The following is a 24,842-nucleotide window of genomic DNA, read 5'->3' as shown; positions in this document are numbered from 1 at the left end:
GCAGCTGTTTCTGGCAAGGGGTCTGCAGGTATGAGCCTGGTTCACAGCAGGCGGGGGGCCAAGCGTGCAGCCCAGGAGACACCCTCTGCGAGGAGGAGGCGGGAGCAGGTCCGGCCACACGCTGGCCCACAGGCCCGCCCTGGCCTTCTCACCTCCCACCCGAGGGCCCAGCCAGGACCAGGCACGTTCCAAGGTCCAGGGCCAAGTGGGAGGCGCGCAGGCCCTTTGCACAGGTCCCCCTGGCCAGCTGGCCTCCCCTCCGACACCCTAGGTCACGCCTCATGGGACAGACCATCATCCATGTTTAAGTTCAACAGCCGTTTAATGACTGGGTCTGGTCCTCCTGCGGGGTGTGGGTAGAGGGGCCGGGTGCCCGCAGGGCCCACCCCGCCAGGTGGGCAGCCCCAGGAAATATGCCCACCTTCCTGGATCCTGGAGGGAAGATGCAGCGGGGGTGGGGTAGAGACCCTCCCCATTTTGGTCAGGAAGGACTCAGCCCCCGGGGAGGGCGGATGGACAGAGGGACACGCAGCCCCCTCAGAGCCATCCTTGTACAACGGGGGTGTGTCCTGTAGCCCCACCCAGGCTGGGCCCGTCTCCCAGCCACGGGTGCCCCTGGGTGGTGGTGGGTGCCCCTGGGTGGTGGTAGGTGCCAGGCGTGTACGTGTGTCCGCGTGTCCTTGTGTACCCGTGTCCCTGTTTGGTTGTAATGTAGGTGCCTGTGATACTGTGCCAGCTGGTGTCCCAGGTGCCCCTGGAGCCTTGGATGCAGGTTGGGGGGGTCTGTGTACATGGTGGGGCTGTGAACAGGGAGAGGGGTCTGTGTACACGGGGGACGGCGTGTACACGAGGTCTGCGCAGATGGGGCTCCGTGCACACGGAGGGCCTCTCGCGTCCCTCGGAGCCGGGCCGGGCGCGTGCTGAGCAGTGCTTATTTGCACTTGTGCACGTAGTAGCCGGTGATGTAGCCCAGGATGAACACGGCCCAGAAGAGGGCCACTCCGCCCAGCACCTTCAAGGAGATGCCCAGCTTGCCGGAGCACAGCTTCCGGGAGACCCTAGGGTGAGAACCGAGGGCCATGAGCCTCTGGCGGCCCCGAGCGGAGTAAGGGGAGGGCTGGGGGACGAGGGGACACCGGGCCGGGCAGCCTGGGTGCGCTGGACCTGAGAGACAGGAGGGAGCCCCGTGGGGGAAGAAGAAGGGCCCGAGTCTGCTGAGACCTCGGTGCGGGCAGCCAGCCGGCCACGGCAAGAGGGCAGGCAGGGCACCTCCTCCCGGCCGCTCACCTCGCCCAGCCCGAGGCCTCCTCCGCGCCGGGCCCGCTGGCCACGCTGACTCCATCCCGGCTGCCGCCGTCCTCCCACCGGCTGTACTGGACGCTGCTCTCCTGGGGCTGCATCTGGGCCGCGGGGCTCTGGCGGGAGGGGCAGAGGGCGGCTGAGGCTTGCGAGGCCCCTTGTTCTGGCCCCAGTAGGGGTGGGGCAGTGACTCCAGGTGGCACTGGTTTTAAGGTGAGGTCTGCCTGGGGGCGGGGCGGGGGGGGCTGAGGTGGGCTTGCATCCCCTGTCCGGCTGAGGAGGGGACCAGGACCCGTGCTGAAGCCACTTGCCCAGGGTCACAGGGGAGGAGGCAGAGGCAATTCCAACCGGGAACCTGAACGTCGGCCAAACCCCGCCCTCAGGAATGTGAGAGGCCGAATCTCCGACCCGCTGGCTCCCTGGGGGTGGAGGGCCCTCCAGGCCCAGCTGCTGCCACTCTGGAGACAAGACACAGGACACTGCAGGCCCTCGGTGGAGGCCAGGTTGCCAAGCCTGATAAGAGCCTTCCCTGCCCCGTTCCTGCCAGATAAGCCCCAGGGCCATCCCTGCCGGGAAGCAAAGGACGAGGCAAAGGGGAGCAGGCCTGGGGGTGGCTGGCACGGCCATCATCCAGCAGGGGAGCAGGCCTGGCAGGAGGCAGCAGCTTGGTCCTTTGGCCTGTCTGTGCTGCAGCCCCTCCCTCACCAACGCTGTGGGGCAAGCGGGGCTAGAAGGGCACCAGGGCCCACTGGGGGTCCAGGGGCTGAGGAGGCCCCTTCCTTCTGGCTCCCACCAGCCAGGGAAAAAACTGCCCTTTCTTCCAAGTAAGTTCCATCTCAGGGGCTTAAAGTCACAGAGGGCCTCATAGGATCAAGACGCCAACCCAGAAACTCATGAAACCACCAGTTCTCAAACTCCAACACACTTCCACGTTCCCTCTTTCCACACAACCCCAGGCCTGTGGAGAGGAAGCAGCAAGCTTGTCTCCAAGTCACACAGCCTGTCCTTCCCATGCGGGTGCTCCGGGCAGCCATGCAGGCTGGGTCTCCGGCCCGAAGGCGGCCAAGCATTTGCTGAGTGCGGCTTCTGCCTTCCCAGCGTACATCCAGGAAAGGGGCGATGGGCCGACTGTTAGCTACCCACCTAACGTCCGCCCCCTCTGTCCCGTAGCCAGAATCCCTGCCTTGTTCCAGGCAGCAGTGCCGGCCCCACACGACAGCCGTGGCTAAGACAAGTTCATTACTCGGATCCCTGCTTTTCCACGTCATCCAGATGTGAGCAAGGAGCTGAGGTGCACAGGGGGTAGGAGGCTTTGGTCTCATGAAAGCAAGAACAGCCACCTCCTTTTTCCTGCCTTGGTGTGATGACCGGAGCCGAGCAGCCACTTTGCAATCTGGACACTCCACCACTCCAGTGGACAGCGCCAAGTCTCCACATCTACACCAGCTGCCCACCCATGGGCTTCTGGGTGCGGGCAGAGCCAACCCCACTCTGTCCGAGCCCAGGACAGTGGGTTTCTGTCATCTGCAGCGGAACAGGTTCCTGACTAATGCGGCTCTCAAGCAGTCTCGAAGCCACCAGGAGCTGGTGAGATGCTGACGCTGAACTGCTGAGGGCTTCACTCACTTGCCAGTAATGTTCTGTCCAACCCATGACATGCCATGCTCACACCCTGTCACAGGCCCCTTGGGCTGTCCTGCCTGGCAGGGGGACACCTGCTAAGCCCTAGGAGCCTTGGGGGGCGTACCATGGCCTCCTCGGGGTGTGAGAGGCACAGGGGGCGCACAGACACTAGACTCCTTCACACACACACACACATCCCCCCCCCGCACCTCGAGGAGCCCACAACTTACAAGGAAGAATCCTGGCGCGGGGACGAAGCCGCTGCTGCCCGGGAAGAAGGTCAGAGCCTGCCCAGTGGATCTCACCTCCTCCCAGCCTGCACTTCGGGGTCTGAGGGGCCTCAGATGCCTCCAAACTTAAAAAAAGAAGATAAAAGGTGAAGAGGAGCGGCGCTGCCCGGGGCCAGGAAGGGAAAGGGGCCCTGGGGCGGCCCCGGGCGGCCAGCAGGAGCTGCGCAAGCAGTTAGCCTGAGGGTCGGTGGGCTGGGGACAGCCTCAACCCCGCCCCACCCCCTCAATGCCACTCTCCCAGGCTGGCTGTTCGCAGGCTAGGGAGTCCGCGGCCTCGGAGGACTGGGGGCTGTCGCAGCCAGGCCCACCTCCCGCCTCTGCCTGCTCCAAGGAGCAGCCCCCAGAACCCGCGTCTCACCTGGTGCGTCCGCCCCCTGCCGCTCGGCGCGCGACAGACGTGTCCAGGACCAGGGGGCGGGGCCTTTTCGGGGGCGGGGCCTGGTGGGGCCGAGCGCGAGCGAGGCGGGCGGGGGCGGGGCCTGATGGGGGCGGGGCCGGGTGGACTGGGCGAGGCCTTAAGGGAGAAGCCTGGGGCGGGGCAGGCGGGGCAGGCGGGGCAGGCGGGGCAGGCGGGGCAGGCGGGGCAGGCGGGGCAGGCGGGGCAGGCGGGGCAGGCGGGGCAGGCGGGGCAGGCGGGGCAGGCGGGGCAGGCGGGGCAGGCGGGGCAGGCGGGGCAGGCGGGGCAGGCGGGGCAGGCGGGGCAGGCGGGGCAGGCGGGGCAGGCGGGGCAGGGAGGGGCCTGGGTTCAAAAGGCGGTACCCAAACGGGGAGAGGCCTGGGGCAGGCAGCCGCCCAGCTCCCCAAAATGTGGGGCCCGGCGAAGGGTCCGGCCGTTACCGGGGGCGTGGCAGGGGCAGGAGGGGCCCGCTTCCAGAAGACGTGTGCTGCGGAGGCAAAGGGCAGCCGGGGCCGCGGGGCGTGCGGGTCCTAGCGCCCAGACACAGCCAGGATCAGCGAACACCCTCCCCACTGTTGGAAGTCCCGCACTGGCGCCCGGTTCTCCTCCAGACCCCGCGGGGAACAGGGCTCGAGCGCAGGGCTCGGGGCCCTCGAGAGCGCCCGACTACACCGGTGACACGAGACGGTTCGCGCGGGCGCCCCGGGCGTGCGCCGAGCTTGGCGCCAGGTCTTCGGCGTCCCCAGCCGCCTGCTGGCATTCCACTCGCTCTGAGCGGCCGGAGGCCAGGGCAGGGCGGCCACGAAAGGAAAGATGCGTGGACAGGTGGGGGCGGAGAGCAAAGAGAAGATGCCAGGACAGACTCGTCCCGCACGTGTTTGTGTGTGGGGCGCAGACATCTGTGAAGGACACAGACAAGCGTGCCTCTCCTCGCGGAGCTTTCATTCCTGGAGCGATGGAGGGGACCAAAAGTGCCACACCGCAGACCCACCTTCCACAGGGTCGCATTAGCAAAACAGTGCCCCTGCAAGGGGCACCCCAGCCAGGGAGCCACTGCAGGCGTGTGCAGCTGGAAGCAAAGGAGGACCCCTGTGGGGTCTGGACCCAAGACGGTGGATAAGGAGGCCGGAGGCAGGGACCACCAGAGGACACCCTGCTCCGTCTGGGGTTTCCCCGGAAAAGGGCCAGGGGGTGCGGGCTGCTGTGCCGACCTCCAAGGAGTGAGTTTCAGAATGGGGGGTGTCAGTGTAGCCCAAGCCCCCTGGGGGTCTTGGTGAAGAAGGGGAGACCATGACTAACAGACGGTGTAATTCTGAATCGGAGCACAAGAGTGGGGCCACAGGGGCAGAAGGTGGAGGGGGAAGGGGCGGGCACCCAGGGTGCAGCCAGGCTGCATCCTGGCCTCCCTGGGCTGGCTGTGCCTGGGCTCGGCCTACTTGGAGCTTATCTTCTTGGACTTGCCGGTGGAGGATAAGATCTCCGACTGCTGCAGGGGGGGCACTTTGACACCCTTCTGTTTCAGCTGGTTGTAGTAGTCGGTCCTCTCTGAGATGACCCGCTGGAAAAGAAATGCAGCAGCGTCTGCCCCGTCCACGTGAGCTCCTTTCCTCCCCCAGAAGGGCCGCCCCTGCAGTGCTTTGCTGGTGAATATTTACAACCTGGGGGTGGGGGAGCTCTGGTTTGTAGCACTTGCCAGTTTCTGTGCCAAAAGCACTCCCACCATAGGGGCGAAGGCACAAGACTCAGGAGAGATGGCACCATCTCTGCTGGTGAGGAGTTGGCACAGAGGAAGGCTGGGGAGGGGATCTGTGCCAGGGTGCTGGTTCAGCAGATGAGTCCAACCAATGCCACCCTAAGGTGCAGTAAGCATGCTCAGAGGAGGCTGCGCTGGTCAGAGCGTGGGGCGGGCTCCTGCTGCGGGGGAGCATCCTGGACCCAGCAGCCGGGCTCCTCCCTGCCACACCTAGTGGGTTTGCTGCAGCTGCTGCTGGTCACTGAGTATGGACATTGCCAGCCCTGGGAGATGTGGTCCCCTCTGCTGGGCAGAGACGACCATCCCAGGGCCACGAATGAAAGGATAGTGCCACCAGGATGCAAATGGAGGTTCCTAGCATCCTGTCCACGCTTCTCCCTTCCGCCCCAGCTACAGACCCAAGAGTTGGGGCCTGGAGACGTGGCCCCAGGGATGAGGAGGCTGCTGACACTGCTTATACCTGCAAGGCCTCCAGGATATCACTGTCAGAGATCTCAGTGGCCAAGGACTTGATCCCTAGGGTGTTAAAGGCAGCCTGGATGATCTTGTTTCTTAGTCTTTCAAGCTGTAAGCACAGGAAAAATCACCAAGCCCACCTTCAGCGGAGGAAGGTGGCATCTGCCATGCCCACTGCCTTACTGAGCGTCTACAGAGGGCAGATCTCGCCTCACTTCTGCTTGAGGAACTGGAAACAGGGTTGGAGAGGTCAGCATGGTCTCCTGTGATCTAGAAGGTGTCGGATCAAAACCCAGACCCAGGTGGCCTAACACCAAAGCCCAAAGACTTTCTACCACACCAACTTCTTTTTTAACTGCAAAAGCCAGTGAGTTCCCAGGTGGTCTGGTGGATAGGATTTGGTGCATTTACCACTGGGGTTCAGGTTCAATCCCTGGTCTGGGAACTGAGATTCCATGTCAAGCCACCGCACAGGGGCTGCAAGGTCAAAACTAAACAGTTCAAAACCTCTGAATGACCCCCAAGCCATCCTCCCTTCCCCAGTGGAGCTTCAGCCACAATCTCCTGCTGACCCCCAGAAGACTGTCGGTGATGCAGCACGTCCTGCTCTCGGCCCGCTATGATCCCGGTCCTTCCACCTTTTCTAAGTGACGAGACGCATGCCATGCTGTGGCCGCCTGCACGGGAGTTAGGTGGGGATGGACTACCGTGGCTGCCGAGTTGTTTGCTGCCATCAGCATCCTTGGGGGCACAGGGCCCCAGCCCACATCCCAGAGGTGAGCAGTAATTTTAGGATAAACCTCTCCGGTCTGCACCCCAGAAGCCCTCAGACAGGGTCTCCCTGAGTCCTGGTGACAGCTCAGCACCAGCTGCTCACCATCAGTGTCCAGAAGCCCCACCGAGGCAGAAATGGCAAGGGAGAGCCACACAGAGAGATGCGGCCCTGCTGAGCACAGAGCAAGCGTGTCCACCTTGCCTCTGAGACTGTTTATGTGGGGAGGGGACATCCTTTCCTTTTGCCTGGTATCTACTGATGCCAGCCCTGGGCCAGGCACCATGCTAGGTGTTCACGGGAACGTGGAGACGCACCCTCTGTGCCTCTGGTCACCTGGACATCTGTCTCCAGTGCTCCACGCCCCGGCCCATCTCAGGCATCCCTCCCAGGCCATGGCACTACTTCCTGCCAACCCAGACTTAGCCTCCGACTCTTTCTTAAAACAGCATTCTGGCCTCTACCGAACCTCCAGGAAACAGAACCAACTATGTACCATTGCCCGATGGACAATGTAGCTGGGAATGCAGCTGGACAGGAAATACAGTTTTATAAAGGATCACAGGATCACCAGCGGGGGCGGGGGAAGTCAGTGATGCCACTGCGTCTCCAGCCGGAGCCCCGCCCCCACAGGAGGGCCAGCTCAGCCGGTTACAGCCGGCCCCCCTGGGGGGCAGGTAGGGAAGGTGTTATTTCCAAGGCACATGCCTGGGGCCTTTGCCTTTGCAGGGTTGTGGTTCTAAATTGGGGCAGCTCTTTACTGAAGGGCTCCTGCTGAGCAGAGCCACCCCCCCCCCATATGCCTTTGCTCACAACTAATGGTGCAGGGGGAGCCCACAGAGGGGGCCCTGCCCTTCAAACACCAGCACGGCCTCCATGCAGCCCTGGGATCCCAGATGGGTTGTTTACCCCCTGCGGCAGGTTCTACAAGGTGTGGACTCTGCTGAAACCCACCACAGAGCCTTGTGAACAGAGCTGGAGGAGAGTTGCCGTCGTGGCGTAGTGGTTAATGAATCCAACTAGGAACAATGAGGTTGCGGGTTCGATCCCTGGCCTTGCTCAGCGGGTTAAGGATCCGGCATTGCCGTGAGCTGTGGTGTAGGTTGCAGACACAGCTCAGATCCCACGTTGCTGTGGCTCTGGCCTAGACTGGCAGCTACAGCTCCGATTCGACCCCTAGCCTGGGAACCTCCATATCCCGCGGGAGTGGCCCAAGAAATGGCAAAAACACAAAACAAAAAAACAAAAAAACCAGAGCTGGGGGAGTTGGGGGCGTGGGGCTGGATGACTTTTAAAATGCTTAGAACGAGACCCAACCCCCAGTGAGCGCTAAGTTAAAATTTTTGTTTATTTTTTTTTTGCTTTTTAGGGCCGCACCTGCGGCATATGGAAGCTCCCAGGCTAGGGGTGGAATCAGAGCCGCAGCTGCCAGCCTGCACCACAGCCACAGCCATGCAGGATCCGAGCTGTGTCTGCAACCCACACTGCAGCTCACCGCAACACTGGATCCTTAACCCACAGAGCAAGGCCGGGGATCGAACCCGCATCCTCATGGATACAAGTCGGGTTCATTACAGCTGAGCCACAATGGAAGCTCCGAAAGAACTTAAAAAAGACCTTGTCGTAACCACTTCGATCCCACCCCAGCCCTTCCTTCCTGGCTGGCCACCTGCATCCCTGTGCTCCTCTCAGGGCACAACCCAAGGCCAGCTCCTCTGTAAAGGAAGCCCCCGCAGGGCCTCCCTCCTGCCCCCGAGGCTGACTCCGCACCCATCACACCCTCGCTTGCTCCCTCTGCCCTCTCTTTTCATTTCAGGATGGGAGGTGGGGGTGGGGCGGGGCCTGGGTGCCGCCCTGGTGCTCTGCCCCGCCTGCTGCTGCTGGGCTGCTGGGCGGAGCCCTCCAGAGGGGGAGAGGGCATACCCGGGACTGGGCGCTCTCCAGGGCCACCCGGGCCTGCTGCTCCGCCAGCTGGACCATCTCGTTCTTGTTCTGCATCTCTTCCTGCAGCTGCTTCCGCCTCTGCAGGTGGTTCTGGTTCTGGTTCACCTCAGTCTGCAGCTGGCTGACCTTGGCCTCGAGTTCCGAGATTGTCTGTTCCCGCTTGGCGATTTCTTTCTCCAGCTGCCACACTTGCTGGGGTTGGGGGGGTGCCGGGCGGGGTCGGAGGTGTAGCCCCCTGGCCCAGACCCATCACCGGTCCCTCTCCCCTTCCCCCAACCCCAAGACGGCCACCTCTCCCTGGGCTCCTCCAGCCAGCCTGGCGGGACACTGGCGATGGCGAGAGGAGTCCCAGGTTTGTTGGTGCTTCTGGATTTGCTGAATGGGGAGGGGAGGTGCTGCCTGAAATTAGGGGCCCACGCACAGCTGGGGGGATTTGCCAGTTCATCTCCCGGTTGCCAGGGCGCCCCTCCCGCGGCGGGCACCTGTTGGAGGAGGAGGTTGTCTCTCTGGATGAGCCCTGTCACCTCCTGGTGCTTCTTGTCTTCCCGGAGGTTGGAGAACTGCAAAGCACACGGGTCCGCTCAGGGGTGAGATGCAGGCGGCTCCCTCCGGAACCGCAGAAAGATGGCACCAAACACACTGTGTTGGGAAGCAGACCCTAGAAAGCCCAGTCCCACACCAGCAGTGGGGAGAGCTGCAAACCAGCCCAGGTCACACATCAGTGTCCGGAGAGGAGAGCATTGGGAGAGGGTGGGGTCCCCTGGGGGGAAGAGGGGGAGGAAAGACAGAGAACCCATCGTGGCACAGTGGTTAACGAATCCGACTAGGAACCAGGAGGTTGTGGGTTCGATCCCTGGCCTCACTCAGTGGGTTAAGGATCCGGCATTGCTGTGAGCTGTGGTGAAGGTCGCAGACGGGCTCAGATCCCATGTTGCTGTGGCTGTGGTGTAGGCTGGCAGCTACAGCTCTGATTCGACCCCTAGCCTGGGAACCTCCATATACCACGGGAGCAGCCCCAGAAAAGGCAAAAAGACAAAAAAAGAGAGAGAGAGAGAAAAGTCTCGAAGGGCAGGAATCTGTCAGAAAAAATGAAATCGGCTGTCTCGGGGGATAGGAAAATAGGAAAGAGAGGGGGCTGGACTCGCATTTGGCATATCAAGCCTGTGGGACTGTTTGGTTCCGTGCAGTTTTATGTGTGAAAAACTTTGATCAAAACAAAAACTGCGGAGTTCCCGTCGTGGCGCAGTGGTTAACGTGGTTAACGAATCCGACTAGGAACCATGAGGTTGTGGGTTCGATCCCTGCCCTTGCTCAGTGGGTTAACGATCCGGCGTTGCCGTGAGCTGTGGTATAGATTGCAGACTCGGCTCAGATCCTGCGTTGCTGTGGCTCTGGCATAGGCTGGCAGCTACAGCTCCGATTAGACCCCTAGCCTGGGAACCTCCATATGCCGCGGAAGCGGCCCAAGAAATGGCAAAAAAAAAAAAAAAAAAAAAAAAACAAAAACTGCAAATGCTTCCCAAGAAGAGGCCTCGGTGTACTGGCCACATCTCTCCAAGCTGGGTGGCACCCTCACCGCTGGGACCCAGGGAACAGGAGATGCTTGAGAAGTGGCCAGGAGCCCAGGAGCCCAGGATATAGGGGGTGAGCACTGGGGCCAGAGGGCAGCACAGGGTGTGGGGGGCACTGTCTGTGGCATGACCCCAGGGAAGAGGCTCTTAGCGCGGGCATCTCCATCAGCGGGGTGGGAAGGGTGGCCTGGCCCCGAGCTCCCAGCAGGAGGATGCCCGTGGCACCGGGATGCAGCCACCTTGTCAGACATGGCCTGCAGCTGCTGCTTCCGCTCCCGCAGCTCCTTCTGCAGCATCTCATTTTCTGTGGTGACTTTCTGCAGCTGGGACTCTTGGAACTCTATTTGTCGCATTAAGGATGTGATGGCTCCTGAAAGGGGCGAGAGCCAGAGGCGAGGCTGGTCTCTCTGCCCTCCCGGGGCCCCCAGGCTAAGGGCTCCCAGGTCCCGCAGCGGGGTCCTAGCTTAGAGGGACAGGGCAAAGCTGGCAGGGCCGGGCATCCTCGCTGCTGGCCCGCCTTGGCGTCCTCCAACGTCTTACCGGTTGCGAGGGAGTATCTGGTCCGGACGACCTCCAGCTGGAACTGGAACTCCTGCAGCAGGTGCTCGTACGCCTCCAGCTGCGCCATCAGCTCCTCCTCAAAGGTGTCGTCCACGGAGCCAGCCCTCCTCCTGCCCATGGCCTCATCCTGCAGCTCCTTCTCCTCCTCCAGCTCCAGCACCATCTCCTCCCCGCCCTCCTCCTCCAGAGCCACCGCCACACCCTCCTCCTCATCCTCTTCCTCCTTCACCTCCTCCTCCTCCTCGCCTCCCTTGTCCTGCAGAGTCCCCTTCCTGCTCCCACCGGCCCTCGCCGCCTCCCCTTCCAGGCCGTCTTCCTCCTCCTTGCAGCTGCCCCCTGCCAGGTCCCTGTCTCTGTCGGTCATGGGGGGCTCTTCTTGAGTCTGGGAAGGGAATGCAGGGCAGGGCTGTGAGGTGCAAGCATTCGTGGGACGAGGAGGGCATTGGGAAGGGGGCACTGCTGCGCACCGGGCCACTGACCAGCACCCCTGGTGGGAGAAGCTGGGGCCGCTTCTCCAGGAGCCACTCAGCCACCCTTGCCCGGTTCCCCTCAAGGGCGGCTGAGAACTTGGCCTGGGTGAGGGCCACAGGCTAGGAGGGCAAGGGGGACACTGTGCCTGGGCACCGCCCGGGCAGCTGCCTGTGCCCCAGCTCCTCCTCCTCTCTTAAGGTTTTTAGGAAGCTTTGCTGCCCCTGCAGCTTTGGCACAAACTCTTGAGGGCCGCTCCTGCAGAATACCTGCGGGAGCCTCAGGGCTTCACCCTGCACCTTCAGCTCCCCCACGGGACGTGCCATGGAGACCTACCCTCCTGAAATTGTCCCCCTCCTTGGTGGCAGAGCCTGCCCTGCTGACCCTTACGCCTGTGCCCAGCGAGGCCTCCTGGCCTTTGCCCTTCAGGAGGCACTTCAGCTGCTTCTTCAAGGCCTCCCTCTCCTCCAAGAGAGCCAGGAGCTCCTCGTCTTTCTTCTGAACCTTCACCTCCAGCTCTGAGAGCCGCTGGACTTCCTCCCTCAGCACGAGCAGGCACTGATCCTGGGCAGAAACAGGGCAGCCCCCGGGCATCATGAAACCACACAGACACCCACCCACCCTCCCCAGCCACAGAGCAGAGCAGCAGCTCCAGACCCAGAAGGAGCAGACCTGCCACCTGGACCTAAGTCCCCAGCCCAAGGTGTGAGCCTCTTAACTGCAGCCACCTCCCGCTTAAAGGCAGGTTGGAAACCCTCCCCCAGGGGATTCCTGGCAGCCTCCCCTCCAGGCCCCACTCCCAGTCAGCCTGCAGGTGTGACTGAGGACCCAACCAGCACACCCTCCAAGGACCACCCTTCCAGGGTCTTGTCTGGGCTGGGACCACTGCCCACCCCCCTCCACTCTCAAAACCTCAGTGCCCTCAATTATTCCAAAGTAAAGAGAAAAGAAAGGTGTCTGGGGACAAACAGTAACCGAAAGGATTTGTCACCAGCAGATGTGGACAATGGAGAGAAGCGCTAAAAGGGATTCCCTGGAGCAGGAGGGAGACGCCCGCCGGAATAGAATTCGGGAAGGAAAGACAACTAGGAAGTCATCCAAAAGCCTGGAAGTTAAGTGATAGGCTTCCACGGAGGGAGCCCACGAGTCAAAGGAGAGGTCACAAGGGAGGTTAGAAAATATTTGAAACTGAATGATAACAAGCATTTGAATTCGTCAAGATGTGGGGTAAAGCTAAAGCTGTGATTAAGGACAAATTCATAGCCTTCCAATGCATTGATTGGGGAAACAATGGACAATCAATTATCTAAGTATCCCTCTCAAGAATTCAGAGAAAGAACTGGAAGTTTAACTAAAAGAACACAGCAGGAAGATATTTTCTTTTTCTTTTTCCAGCCACACCTGCGGCACATGGAAGCTCCCAGGCTAGGGGTTCCATCAGAGCTGCAGCTGCTGGCCTCCACCACAGCCATGGCAACTCTGGATCTGAGCCACATCCATGACCCACGCCACAGCTTGTGGCAACAACAGATCCTTAATCCACTGAGTGAGGCAACGTATTAAACCTGCATCCTCATAGAGACTATATTAGATCCTTAACTCACTGAGCCACAGTGGGAACTCCAAGGAAGGGAATTTTAAAAATCAGAGCAAGAATGAATGATATGGGGGGGACAGAGCACATTGACAATATTTTAACATCTGGGGAATGTAAAGGGTGTGTAGGATTGATTTATACTATCAAGTTAAAACAGTCATGGAGAAATCGCATTTCTTCGCCCTGACCATGGTGGTTTAGATGCGTGTGTGTGTGTCTAAATCAGATGTGGTTCCAGGAAGGCAGGGCTCATGTTCACAGGATCTGCTGGCTTTGCACAACGCAAGCATGTTGCTGCAGGTGTGCTACCCACCATGCATCAGAAGGCAGAGGTGAGAGGAAGAAGGCCCTAAGGACACCGCGTGAACTCCTGGAGGCAGCCTAGCCTGCAGCCCTTCCCCCAGCTGGTGCATGTGCATGAGCTGATGTAACTGAGCAGGACCCTGTGAAGCCTTCCCACTCATGTCCTCCACCTGCCTTTTGTCCATAGAAAAACTTTAGTCAAAGAATCAATTTAATCAGAGAAACAAAAATACAGGGAAAGAGGAAAAGAGTCAAGCAAGGCAGAACAGTTTAGCCACTCAACAAAGTCAAGGACCTTTAGCTCTTCCTCAAGAACTACAGACAATATTCTGAGCCATGTCCTTGGATCTGTGTGGCAGGTGCTGAAACCCCCACCAGGTGAACAAAGTCAACTGTGCACTGCCCCCACGCCCAGAGACCCCAGACCAGTTGGAACTAGAAGGTAGAGGACGCTGCCTCCCAGTGACCTCACCACCCACCCACCAATCAGAAGAAAGTCCTCAAGCTGACCCCACCCCCCTGTTCCCTGACACTATAAGACTCCTTACTACTCCCTGGGGGTGGGGGGGGATGGTCCTTAAGGCACTAGCCTGCTCTATTCTCCCTTTGCCTGGCTATTAAAGCTACTTTTTCTGTTTCCTCCAGCTCTGTCTCTGAGTTTCTTCTTCCTTTTTTTTTTTTTTTTTTTTTTCTTCTGTCTTTTTGCCTTTTCTAGGGCTGCTCCCATGGCATATGAAGATTCCCAGGCTAGGGGTCGAATCGGAGCTGTAGCCACCGGCCTCCGCCACAGCAACTCGGGATCTGAGCTGCGTCTGCGACCCACACCACAGCTCAGGTCAATGCTGGATCCTTAACCCACTGAGCAAGGCCAGGGAGCGAACCCGCAACCTCATGGTTCCTGGCGGGATTCGTTAACCATTGTGCCACGACCGGAACTCCTGTCTCTGCGTTTCTATTTTGGCATCTTTGTTCAGAGGCAGCCAACTTGCGGCCACGCTCATCATCTCCGCTCCTAAGAGCAGTGCAAAGACGTTCCTTTTACTCGTGTCTGTGGGATTCTAAACACACGCTCACGCTATTTTCTGAAAGTGAATTGCTTGTGAAATGTCTCATAAAATTTGGAGGTCCAGTTTTTGGAAGAAAGGTAAAATGAATATTCATGGGAATTCCCACTGTGGCTCCGGGGGTACAGAACCTGCCTGCAGTGGCTTGGGTCGCTGTGGAGATGCGGGTTTGGTCCCTGGCAGTGGCTTAAAGGATGTGGTGCTGCCTGGCCCTGCGCTGGATGTACCTTCTCGTGGATGACAGAGATGTACCAAGGCTTCCTCAGGCGGCTCTGCGGCAGGACCGGGCTGCCGGGGGTCGGGCTCGGCACCTGGGATTCGCTCGTCCTCCGCGGGTAACTGAACTCGCAGGCGCTCTTGCTAAAGGGAAGGAGGCGGCCTGTCGAGAAGTGAGGGGCGGGGGTCAGACTCCTCCCGTCCTGAGTGGCCCTGGCATCTTCTGTAATGACCCCCCTTCCAAGACTCCCCTCAGAGACCCCTCCCTGCCCAGCTGGGCTCCTCTCGGTCACCCCCACCCACCTGCCCCCACCCGGTTCTCACACCCTGTCTGTCCGCCCAGAACTCAGCAGGCCCTGCTCTCACCATCTGCCTTTGTGTCTGAGGGAAGGGCCTTGGTCATCTTCCAGGGCTCAGAGCCGACACACAGGTCTTCGGGCAGAGGGAGGGTCATGGCTGAACCTGCAGGACGGTGAAGGTGCCCGCAGATGACGGCTAAGACTGGGGCTTCCCGAGACCGCCAGTGCAGGGGCCAGTATTTCCTTTCCTTTTCAGCAGGACTTTAAGGGTGAAAGGGGATTTTTTGCAGCGGCCGCACAGGACTGGATTACAGGACTGGACTGAAACGGGGTTCCGCCCTCCTGCCCACCGCTGATGTGGCCCCTGAAAATCTCTGCCATTGGGCTCTTCCTCCCCTGGCAGGATGGTCCCACGTTCCCTCCTGTGAAGGTGGCTCCTCCTCCCAGTTCTGCAGAGCCCCCGTGCCCTCTGCAAGGGCCAGACCCGTTCCTCTAGGTCCCCAGGAATCTGGCAGTGGCAGGTGCCCTGTGCCCGGTATGTGGACACAGCCCCCCACCCAGGATGCTCGGTCCTTCCCAGACACCTGCCCCACCCCTGGTCCCAGCGTGCTGGCTGCTCTCTGAGGTCCCGGTGCTGAGAAAGGGGAACTTGGGGCCTGGACGGTGGGTGGGGCCCCTGCTTGGCCCCTGCTCTTGCTGCCTGAGATCTGTGCACAGGACCCTCGTTCTGGCTGCTGGCATTTAGCCTCATTTCACCACCATTCAGGATACTGTCGCGTGTGGGGAGATGGAAGCAGCCTGGGTCCTGGACCAGGAGTCTGGGAGGCCACCTGGCCTGATCGATGCCACCCTGGTGGCCGCTGAGCGCCCTGGCTGCCTTTTCTGATCCTCGAATCAGAGGAGCATGGGTGAGAGGAGAAGGTTGCTGAGGCCCCTTACAGAGCTCCTACCCAAAGAGCTGCCTTTAGCCCTCTGGACCTCTCCTGAAGCTTCCAGAATCTTCCATCTTCTCCCTCCCCGCCCTCAACCCTACCTAATCTTTGGTGGTTGAGACGACAGAAAAAGCAGGGCGGCAGTGGGGGGGGGCGCACAAATACTAACACGCCTGAGAAGGAAGAGGACGTTTCCTCCTACCCCCCTTGGACCCGCACTCGGCTGCCTATTCCACTCCGGCTCCTGCAGAGGGAACTTCAGAAGAGCAGCAGCGGCCACCGGGCAGGTTCCATCTGGCCAGCACCCAGCGGCCTCCCTGTGCCATGGGTCCCGCTCGGAGGGGGCAGGGTCCCCGCGGGCCCCGTCGGAGATGCTCACCGTGGTGGGTCATGGATGTGGGGCGGGTACTGAACTGGGGGCAGCCGGGACGCGTGAGAAACTTCTTCCAAAGCTCCTCCACTTGGAATGCGAAGCCGCTGTCCCCTGGGCTGGCGTTGATGTTGAAATCACGCTGCGAAGCCCGAAAATGAGACGGTAGGAGCGCCAGGGCCGGGGGCTGTCGCCGCCCCCGCCGTCGCCGGAAGACTGGATGCTGGATGAGGGCCCTGGGGACTCTGCTTTAGGAGGTGCTGCGCCCGGAGGCGCGTGCATTTCGGGGGCCCCTGGGGAGCCGGGCTGACTCTCCAGTCTCCCTCAGCACAGGTACCTCCCTGAACCCTACCGCCCGCCCTTTCTCCTCTTCTCCCCTCGCCTTCTCCTGCCTCTACGGCAGGCTCAGGGCAAACACGGCGTCTCCCCTCCCTGATGCCGTCCACTCCCAGAACCGCCCCCCCATCGTTCTCCATCACCCACACTTACTCGGAAAGCTCTCTCCTCTTGGCCCACCGCCCCCGAGGCCCTTCACCCAGCAGGAGAAGCCGGTGAGCGGAGCTGGGGGAGGCCGGCCGCCCCTACCCCCACCCCAGCTCCGTACCATCCTCCGGGCGTAGTTGCTGATCGCCTGAGCCGACTTGCTGGGGGAACGCTGTTTGGGGTGAAGTTTCCTTTCTGGGGCCTGCTGGGCCCGGCTGGCCACTTTCCAGAGGACCATCAGGCCCTTCTCCATCAAGTTGGGCACCAGACTTTTCTTCTTGGGCGGCGTGCTGGCCCTGATGGGTACCATGGGGAATCTGGAGCAAAGGGCGGAGACTGGCTGCCCAAAGAGTGATGCCGACGGATATCGAGGGGCCTCCGGGTCTCCAGCAAGGTGTCCAGGGGATCAGAGTCCCAGGCGTGGACCCGCACGTCCCAGCAGAGGCTGGCAGAAGACCAGCTTCCAAAGCTCCAGGCCCTGAGGGATGCTGGGAGCAGGGTGTGCATCACAGATGTTTCCATAGAAACGAGTCATGACATCTGTCCTAATTTTCTGGTGGAAAGGGGACCCAGAAGCCCATCCAAGATGTTCTGGGTACAGAAGCGCCCTGGGGCATTAGCAGCCCATTCTCCTGTTTCCCCCCCTCCTCCTCCCTCCGCCCCTCCCCCCAGTGGTGCACCTTATTTAAAATCTGACACTGTGTTGGTGGCTCTCGTGTGAAAACAACGCATTTTCGGATCCCAACTTTAGATGTATTTCTTAACACCTGAAAGAGTAATTCTTTTTATTTTACTTTATTTTTTATTATTATTTTTAAAAATTTTATTACAATTGATTAATTCTTTTTTAAGAATAGAGCTGGGAGGGAGGAGCGAGGCTGACTATGACTTTGCTAAAACCTCGCCCTCCCAGATTCTTGGATAAACAGGCCTGGGGCTCGCAAAGGACATCAAGAAATGGTGTCTGCCTTTCTCTGCATCAGGCTGCCACCTGAAAAAGTTTCCTTGGGACCCCTTCCTGTTTCTCTAACTGCAGTTTGGTGTCGGAAGCATTCTGCTCAGCACAAGAAGCCAGACACAAAAGACCACGTTGGGTGGGATTCCATCTATTTGAAATGTCCAGATTAAGCACGTCGGCAGCGACAGACCCTAAGCTGGTGGTTTCCTGGGGCAGGAAGGAGGGAGGAACGGGGTGAGCTTGCACGTGGGTCCTGGGTTTCTGGAGGGAAGTGGGGGGAAATGTTTGAGGCTGATGGAGGTGATGGTTGCTCATCATGTGGAAGGACTAAATGCCGTGGAAACGGACACTTTAAAATGGTGATTTTTATCTCAATGTTCATATTATTTTATTTTCAGCATGATGAAGTTCCATGCACAGCTGTGACCATGCTGGATCCTTAACCCACGAAGCCACCAGGGAACTCCCTCAACTTTAAAAAGACTGTATTTTGAGCCCATAGTCTTCCAGCCTATCCTTCAAGGGGAGTGGAAAATGCCAGACTCTTCAGGCAGGTGGGTTTCTAAGCAGCCTCGATTTCTTTCTAGAGAACCAAGGTGTCGTTCCAGAGTCCGGTTCCCCCTGGGTCCCCCCCCTGCCCCGGGGTCCTCTGAAGCTCAAGCAGCCTCCTCATCCTGTTTGTTGTTCTTGCCAGCTGGTCTGGGCCACCTCACAGGATCAAGGGAAACTGGAGCATTCATTTTTGTTTTTTGTCTTTTTAACCGGACATATGGAGGTTCCCAGGCTAGGGGTGTAGCTGCCGAATTGGAGCTGCAGCTGCCAGCCTGCACCACAGCCACAGAAACATGGGATCTGAGCCGTGTCTGCCACCTACACCACAGCTCATGTCAATGCCGGATCCTCAACCCACTGAGCGAGGCCAGGGATAGAACCAGCATCCTCATGGATACTAGTCCGGTTCTTAACCCACTGAGCCACAGCGACAAGTCCCTGGAGTATTGTTTTGAATTGAGGTCTCTTGCCTATTTCAGTGTCATGTGCCACTGCTTTTTCTCCGGTCCACTCAAGGGACAGTTCCAGGCATGAAGGCATGAGGTTCTCACTTCTGCTTTTCACAGAAGGTTGAAACTGCCGTCTTGGCTTCCACTCCTGACTTGACCCGGAGTCTGAAAGAAGAGGCCCCTCTTGGAGTCAGAGGCTGTGGGATCTGGCAGGGGCCCCTGTGCCAACCCGGAGGGAGCTGCATGTGTGGATAAGAGTGAGAGCAAGGGATCGTTGCCAAGATTTTGGTGCCTATCCTGTCACTGGATTGAAGACAGAACAAGGGAAATCCTGAATCATGAAATCGATGCTAGAAAATCTGACATCCTCATTCCCAGATGGCTGTGCTGATGCTCTTTGGACCTATTAGATTCTTTTCTAATTTCTCATGCTCCTGTTTGGGTATCTGCGGTACAAGTGCCCTGTCCGTCTCTTGAGTGGTCTGGCCCTGGGTTAGACACAGCCTTAATCCCTCCCGGCTTCATTGGCTGAAGTTGGGTGCAGCGTTTCGCATGCAGGGATTAGGCAAGGGAGACCTGTGGTCTTATTCAGATCCTCTCTGTCTTACCGATTGTGTTCCCACCATCTGCTGAGAAATGGGCAGTAAAACCTTACAGCTATGGCGTGATTGTAAATTTTCCCCTGTAGTTCTGTGAATTTTGCTTCATGTGTGTAGTGGATCTACTAGAGGACATACGCCCTGTTAAGATTGCTGCGTCTTCCTCGTGAGTCAGTTCTTTTAACTTTTTGAAAGGTCTCTCTCTTTTATATTTTTGGCCTAAAATCGATTTTATCTGATATTAATAGAGTTACCCTTACCTCCTCCTCCTTTTTTTTTTTTTAGGGCCACACCCATAGCGTAAGAACCAGTTTAGGGGAGTTCCCATCGTGGCTCAGTGGTGAACGAATCCATCTAGGAACCATGAGGTTGAGGGTTCGATCCCTGGCCTTGCTCGGTGGGTTAGGGATCCGGCGTTGCCATGAGCTGTGGTGTAAGTTGTAGATGCAGCTTGGATCCTGTGTTGCTGTGGTTCTGGTGTATGTAGGCCAGTGGCTACAGCTCCGATTCGACCCCTAGCCTGGGAACCTCCATATGCCCCAGGAAGCGGCCCTAGAAAAGGCAAAAAGACAAAAAAAAAAAAAAAAAAAAAAAATCTTAAAAAAAAAAATGAACCAGTTTAGGGGTCCAATCAGAGCTGCAGCTGCAGCCTACACCACAGCCACAGCAACGAGGGATCTGAGCTGTGTCTGCCATCTACACCGAAGTTCACGGCAGTGCTGGATCCTTAACCCACTGAGCGAGGCCAGGGATCAAACCTGCCTCCTCCTGGATAATAGTCGGGTTTGTTACCCCTGAGTCACAACGGGGACCCACACTTACCTGCTTATGCATCCATTTTATGGCATTTTCCTCCATCCATTCATTTTCCATCTATTTGTGTCTTATATTTAAAGGGCGTATCTTGGGAGTTTCCACTGTAGTTCAGTAACAAACCCAACCTATACCCGTGAGCTGTGGTATAGGTCACAGATGAAGCGCTGATCTGGCATTGTTGTGGCTGTGGCTTAGGTCAGCAGCTGCAGCTCGAATTGGACACCTAGCCTGGGAACTTCCATATGCTGCAGGTGCAGCTTGGAAAAAAAAAAAAAAAAAAAAGCTTATCTTGGTGTTCCCTTATGGCCCAGCAGGCTAAAAATCCAATGTTGTCACAGCAGTGGCTTAGGTGGCTGCTGTGGGATGGGTTTGATGTCTGGCCAGGTCCTTCTGCATGCTCTAGTGCAGCCAAAAATAAATAGATAAATAAAGAAGTAAATAAATAAATAGCACATATCTCATAAATAGCCTACAGTTGAGTCTTGTCTTATTATCCGCTCTGATAATCTCTTTTCTCTGGAGTGTCCAGTCTATTAACCTTTAATGTGGGAGTTTGTGGTTAGTCGATACAAACTATTACATTTAGAATGGATGAGCAAGGAAGTCCTGCTGTTCAGGGACCTCTATCCAATCTCTTGGGATAGAACATGATGGAAAAACAGTATGAGAAAAACAATGTATCTATATGTATAACTGGGTCACTTTGCGGGATAGCAGACATTGGCACAACATTGTAAATCAACTATAATTTTTAAAAAGCTAAAGGAACTAAACCTACGAAAAAACATTTAATGTACTTATCGATATGTTTCGATTCGGTCTAACCATTTTATGATGTGTTTTCTCTTTGCCCTCAAGTTTCTCGTTCTCTATCCCCGTTCCTTATTTTTTTGGTGTTTGTTGAATATTTGATAGAATTCTATTTTAATTTATCTATTGAGCGTTTAGATATGCCTCTTTGCATCACATCTGGTTCACAATATGTGTCCTTAACTTGTCACAGTCTAGAAGAGTTCGCATTGTGCCCCTTGATTTAAGACCTGGACATCTTGTTACCAGTTGGGTCCTCGACCCTTTTCCACCGTTTTGTGCCATCGCTGTCGTAAGTATTATTACATCTGCTTACATTGTCTCATAGGAGAATGTTATACATTTTCCTTTTAACGGTATTTCAAAGCAATTGAGAGGAGAAATATTTGTATTTACACATATATTTCCCTTCAGCCTGAAAAACCTCATAGAGCGTTTCTTATAGTGAAGGTCTGGTGGCAACCAATTCTTGTAATTTTCCTTCAGCTAGGTATATTTATTTTGCCTTGATTCTTGAAGGACAATTTTGTGAATATAGAATTCTTTCTTTCTTTCTTTCTTTCTTTCTTTCTTTCTTTCTTTCTTTCTTTCTTTCTTTCTTTCTTTCTTTCTTTCTTTCTTTTTTTGCTTTTTAGGCACACCCATGGCATATGGCTAGGGGTCGAATCAGAGCTGCAGCTGCCAGCCTACACCACAGCCACAGCAACGCAGGATCCAAGCCACATCTGTGACCTACACCACAGCTCACAGCAACGCCGGATCTTTAACCCACTGAGGGAGGCCAGGAATCGAACCTGCGTCTTCATGGATGCTAGTCAGATTGGTTTCCACTGAGCCACAATGGGAACTCCAACATGTAAATATTAAACACAGAATAAATGCTGAGGGACACTCAGGGTCTTTTTTTATTGCTTCATTAATCTTTATAAATAAAAAATGCAGCATATGGAAGTCCACAGGCCAGGGAGGTTCAATCTGAGCCGCAGCTGCCACAACTCCAGGTCTTTTAACCCACTGTGCTGGCCTGGCCTGGCCTGGGGATTAAACCCATGCCTCCAGAGCTGCCCAAGCCACTGCCATTGGATTCTTTTTTTTTTTTTTTTTGGCTTTTTGCCATTTCTTGGGCTGCTCCCACAGCATATGGAGGTTCCCAGGCTAGGGGTTGAATCAGAGCTGCAGCCTGCCATTGGATTCTTAACCCACTGCACCACAGTGGGAACGCCACATGGTTTTTTTTTTCAGCCGTGCCTATGGCATATGCGGGGATTCCAGGGGCCACATCAGTGGCAGCATCAAATCCTTAACTGCTAGGCCACCAGGGATCTCCCAATTTTTTAAAATTTGGAAGCTGAAAAATACTTTGCCATGTAATCCTGAGCGATATCAAATGAACAGCCACGGGGCAGCCACACAGCATCTGCACGTCTTTCACCTGTAGACAGGTATTTTTCAGGCTTGAGGGTATGTGTGCTGACCAGGCTGGGTTTCCTGCATCATCGAGGAAACCTCCTGCTTCATCTGCCTTGAAGATAAAGAGCCAGGGTAAGGCAGACACTGTAAGCCTGCCGCGCCCTTAGCGAAGAAGATCCCCGGGGGTTGGCGGCTCAGGCTGTTTGCTATAGAGACTGAGGAGGAAGCGCGTACCTTTCCCCACACCTGGGATGCCTCAGTTAATTTCCTATTGTGCCTTATATCCATCATCTCACATCCTTCTCAGTGCAACCCTGTGAGAGAGGTCCTAGTACCATCCCTTTTACAGATGGAGACACTGAAGCAAAGAGAGGTTGTGGAACCTGCCTAAGGTCAGGCAGCGGACAAGGGGCAGAGCTGGGCTCTCTGCTCCAGCAACCTGACTGTGGGGTTTGTGTTTTGAGCAGCCCTGCCTACGCTGCCCTGCGTCAAATGCGTTGGCTTCTGGGAAAGATGTCCTATGACTCGTTTCCACTGAGCCACAATGGGCACTCCAGCAACATGGATACCAAGGAGGTCAAAAAGCAGATTAGTTCTACATGTGCCTCTCTATCTGTTTGGCACCTTTTTTCTTTCATATATGTTCACTTATGCAATGTCTGCCAAGTGGCAGGCACTGTCCTAGTCCCCAAGGACACCATGGAATCAGTGAGATAGACCAAGTTATGCTGTGACAGTCAGCAAACTCTCATCTTAGGGGCTGAACACACAAACATCTTTATCTTAATTGTACCAGCTGTCTGCCGTAGGTCCTTGCAGGGACACCATTGGTTGTCATAAAGAAGAATTTTTCTATGCTTCTTGAAACAGCAAGGAAGACTTTATTCAAAACTATTGCAATAGGAGAGAGAGATTGGGCTCAACCCCAAATGCAGCCAAGACAGCAGGGGATTTACAGCCAGTGGCAGAGTGAGGGGTCAGTGGATGGGAAAGCACTTGGAGGACAGCTCAGGAGTCGGGAGATTCCTACCAAACTGGCCAAACAGGATTCTTGCTAAAGGCAGGCTGACCACTAGGTCCAGGGACTCAGATATCTAAGGGGGGGGGTGGATTCGAGCAGATATCCAGGGTCGAGGGATTCTGGCGAAGCTGACGGAGCAGGCAGGATTCTGGCTAAAACTGGGCACAGCAAGGGTGGACATGGGAGGCCAGGGCGGAGGCCTGGTGGAGAGGAGGGCTAGAGGAGCCTCGGACTGGTCAAGGAGAGAATCTCTGTCCATTGCCGTTGAGCAGGGACCCAGGATGCTGGGGGCCCCACTTCCATCACCTGCAGCTGGATCACAGAGGCGGGAACAAGGTCTTGGGGGTGAGGGGGGCCCGGCAGATCCTGAAAGGCTTCCTGCAGGAGGCACAGGGAAGGTGAGTCCTGAAGGGGGCAGGGCTCAGGCCAGGTGGATAGTGGGGAGAGAGAGCTTTTCAGGCAGGATGGGCTAAAATCCCATAGGGCATAACAGCCCCTCCCTGGCTCTCTGCAGCTCAGTACCAGGAGTGGGAGTTGCCTGGGGAGCTTGTGAAAATACTGATTCCCAAGACTTCCCTGGTAGTCTAGTGGTCAGGATTTGGCACTTTCATCACTGCCGCCTGGATTCGATCCCTAGTCTTGGACCTGAGAATCCACATCAAGATTCCACATCAAGCCTCTGCATGCCACAGCCAAAAAACATTTGCTGATTCCCGTTCACCAGGTCTGGGCGGTCCCTGTTCTCCGAGCAGCTTCTCACCTCCCGCCTCTGCTGGATTCTCGCCCTTCGCTGTGTATCTTGTGGCTTCCATTCTGCCCCGGCCTCTACACGTGGTGATGTCATCTGTCACCTCCCTGGGCTGGCCCCACGGGCCACACTGTCCACCCACAGTGGTCCATGCCTGTCATAACTATTCAGCCTCTCTTTGTGGAAAGTAACATGTCTTTTCCAACCAAAGAAACCTTGGGGACTCCGTTGTGCTCTGGTTTGGGCTGAAATGCCTTCCTGCGACCCCCTCCTCTGCCCCTCTTCTCCCAGCAACAATTTGTTTCAAATGAGCCACCCGAGGAGAATGTGCGCCCTGACCTGACCCATGGGAAGGGGACAGGTCCATCCCCTGCGTTAGGGATCCGTAGGGAGGGTCTTGTCTTTTTCGCGAGCGTTTTCTGAGCACCGGCGCCCTTCTGCAGAAGGAAAGCGCCTTGTTGGGATCTCCCCGTGTTCACCGGTCTCATTTTCCTGCACTGACGATCCGAGCCGTGTCTCCAACATCTTGACAAGGGCTCCCCCTGCTCCAAGTGCCCCCAGCAATGTACCTCACCCCTGCTATGTGGCTGGGCTGTAAGTCCATGTCTCTTAGACCTGACCCTCCCACCCACTGAGAATCCACAGAGACATTTTCACATAATGCACAAATAATTTCATTTGTACAGATTCATACCAAACATCCACCGATAAAATGGGCGAGATGGGCAAAGTACTTACCACCACGTTTTCCCTAATCTTGACAAACTATCTTTCCTTTCCCATGACAACAAAGTGTACCTCCCGGGTACCAGGCTCAGGCTCCCCGTGGCAGTATGTTGAAAAGTCGCACCCACCAGATCTTTTCTTTCAGCAATCCAGAGGCCCTATGAAAAGACAGACAGAAAAAAAAAAAAAAAAAAAGAGTTCCCATCGTGGCTCAGTGGTTAACGAATCCAACTGGGAACCATGAGGTTGCGGGTTTTCGATCCCTGGCCTTGCTCAGTGGGTTAACGATCTGGCATTGCCGTGAGATGTGGTGTAGGTCACAGACGTGGCTTGGATCCCGCGTTGCTGTGGCTCT

At 56.9% G+C, this 24,842-nt stretch overlaps 2 protein-coding genes across 2 annotated transcripts; both read right to left on the bottom strand.

Annotated features, from left to right (window-relative positions):
* Nucleotides 304-3,641, bottom strand: SMIM1 (small integral membrane protein 1 (Vel blood group)). Its single transcript, XM_021095223.1, has 4 exons — nt 3,571-3,641; nt 3,153-3,277; nt 1,288-1,415; nt 304-1,058 (listed from the first exon to the last, which is right to left on the bottom strand). Exons 3-4 carry the CDS (start codon nt 1,398-1,400, stop codon nt 932-934), a joined length of 240 nt encoding a protein of 79 aa, XP_020950882.1. The 5' UTR covers nt 1,401-1,415; nt 3,153-3,277; nt 3,571-3,641; the 3' UTR covers nt 304-931.
* On the bottom strand, nt 4,554-16,708 carry CCDC27 (coiled-coil domain containing 27). Its single transcript, XM_021097590.1, has 11 exons — nt 16,520-16,708; nt 15,925-16,057; nt 14,681-14,776; nt 14,326-14,537; nt 11,525-11,698; nt 10,646-11,048; nt 10,345-10,475; nt 9,017-9,094; nt 8,514-8,726; nt 5,823-5,927; nt 4,554-5,167 (listed from the first exon to the last, which is right to left on the bottom strand). Exons 1-11 carry the CDS (start codon nt 16,706-16,708, stop codon nt 5,042-5,044), a joined length of 1,860 nt encoding a protein of 619 aa, XP_020953249.1. The 3' UTR covers nt 4,554-5,041.

The sequence above is a fragment of the Sus scrofa genome, chromosome 6 (genome assembly GCF_000003025.6).
Source record: "Sus scrofa isolate TJ Tabasco breed Duroc chromosome 6, Sscrofa11.1, whole genome shotgun sequence".
In the NCBI taxonomy this organism is placed as follows: Eukaryota; Metazoa; Chordata; class Mammalia; order Artiodactyla; family Suidae; genus Sus; species Sus scrofa.
Note: the sequence above shows the minus strand (reverse complement) of the source record. Positions and strands in the feature narration are given on the sequence as shown.

What these genes read in the sequence shown, in the direction of transcription:
- SMIM1 (XM_021095223.1), bottom strand. Translation starts at nt 1,400, where the DNA reads ATGCAGCCCCAGGAGAGCAGCGTCCAGTACAGCCGGTGGGAGGACGGC. An exon ending in GAGGCCTCGGGCTGGGCGAG is followed by an intron (nt 1,059 to 1,287) that starts GTGAGCGGCCGG and finishes TTCTCACCCTAG; the next exon opens with GGTCTCCCGGAAGCTGTGCT.
- CCDC27 (XM_021097590.1), bottom strand. Translation starts at nt 16,708, where the DNA reads ATGGTACCCATCAGGGCCAGCACGCCGCCCAAGAAGAAAAGTCTGGTG. An exon ending in AGGCCTCGCTGGGCACAGGC is followed by an intron (nt 11,049 to 11,524) that starts GTAAGGGTCAGC and finishes TTCCCTTCCCAG; the next exon opens with ACTCAAGAAGAGCCCCCCAT. An exon ending in TGCAGGCCATGTCTGACAAG is followed by an intron (nt 9,095 to 10,344) that starts GTGGCTGCATCC and finishes TGTGCTTTGCAG; the next exon opens with TTCTCCAACCTCCGGGAAGA.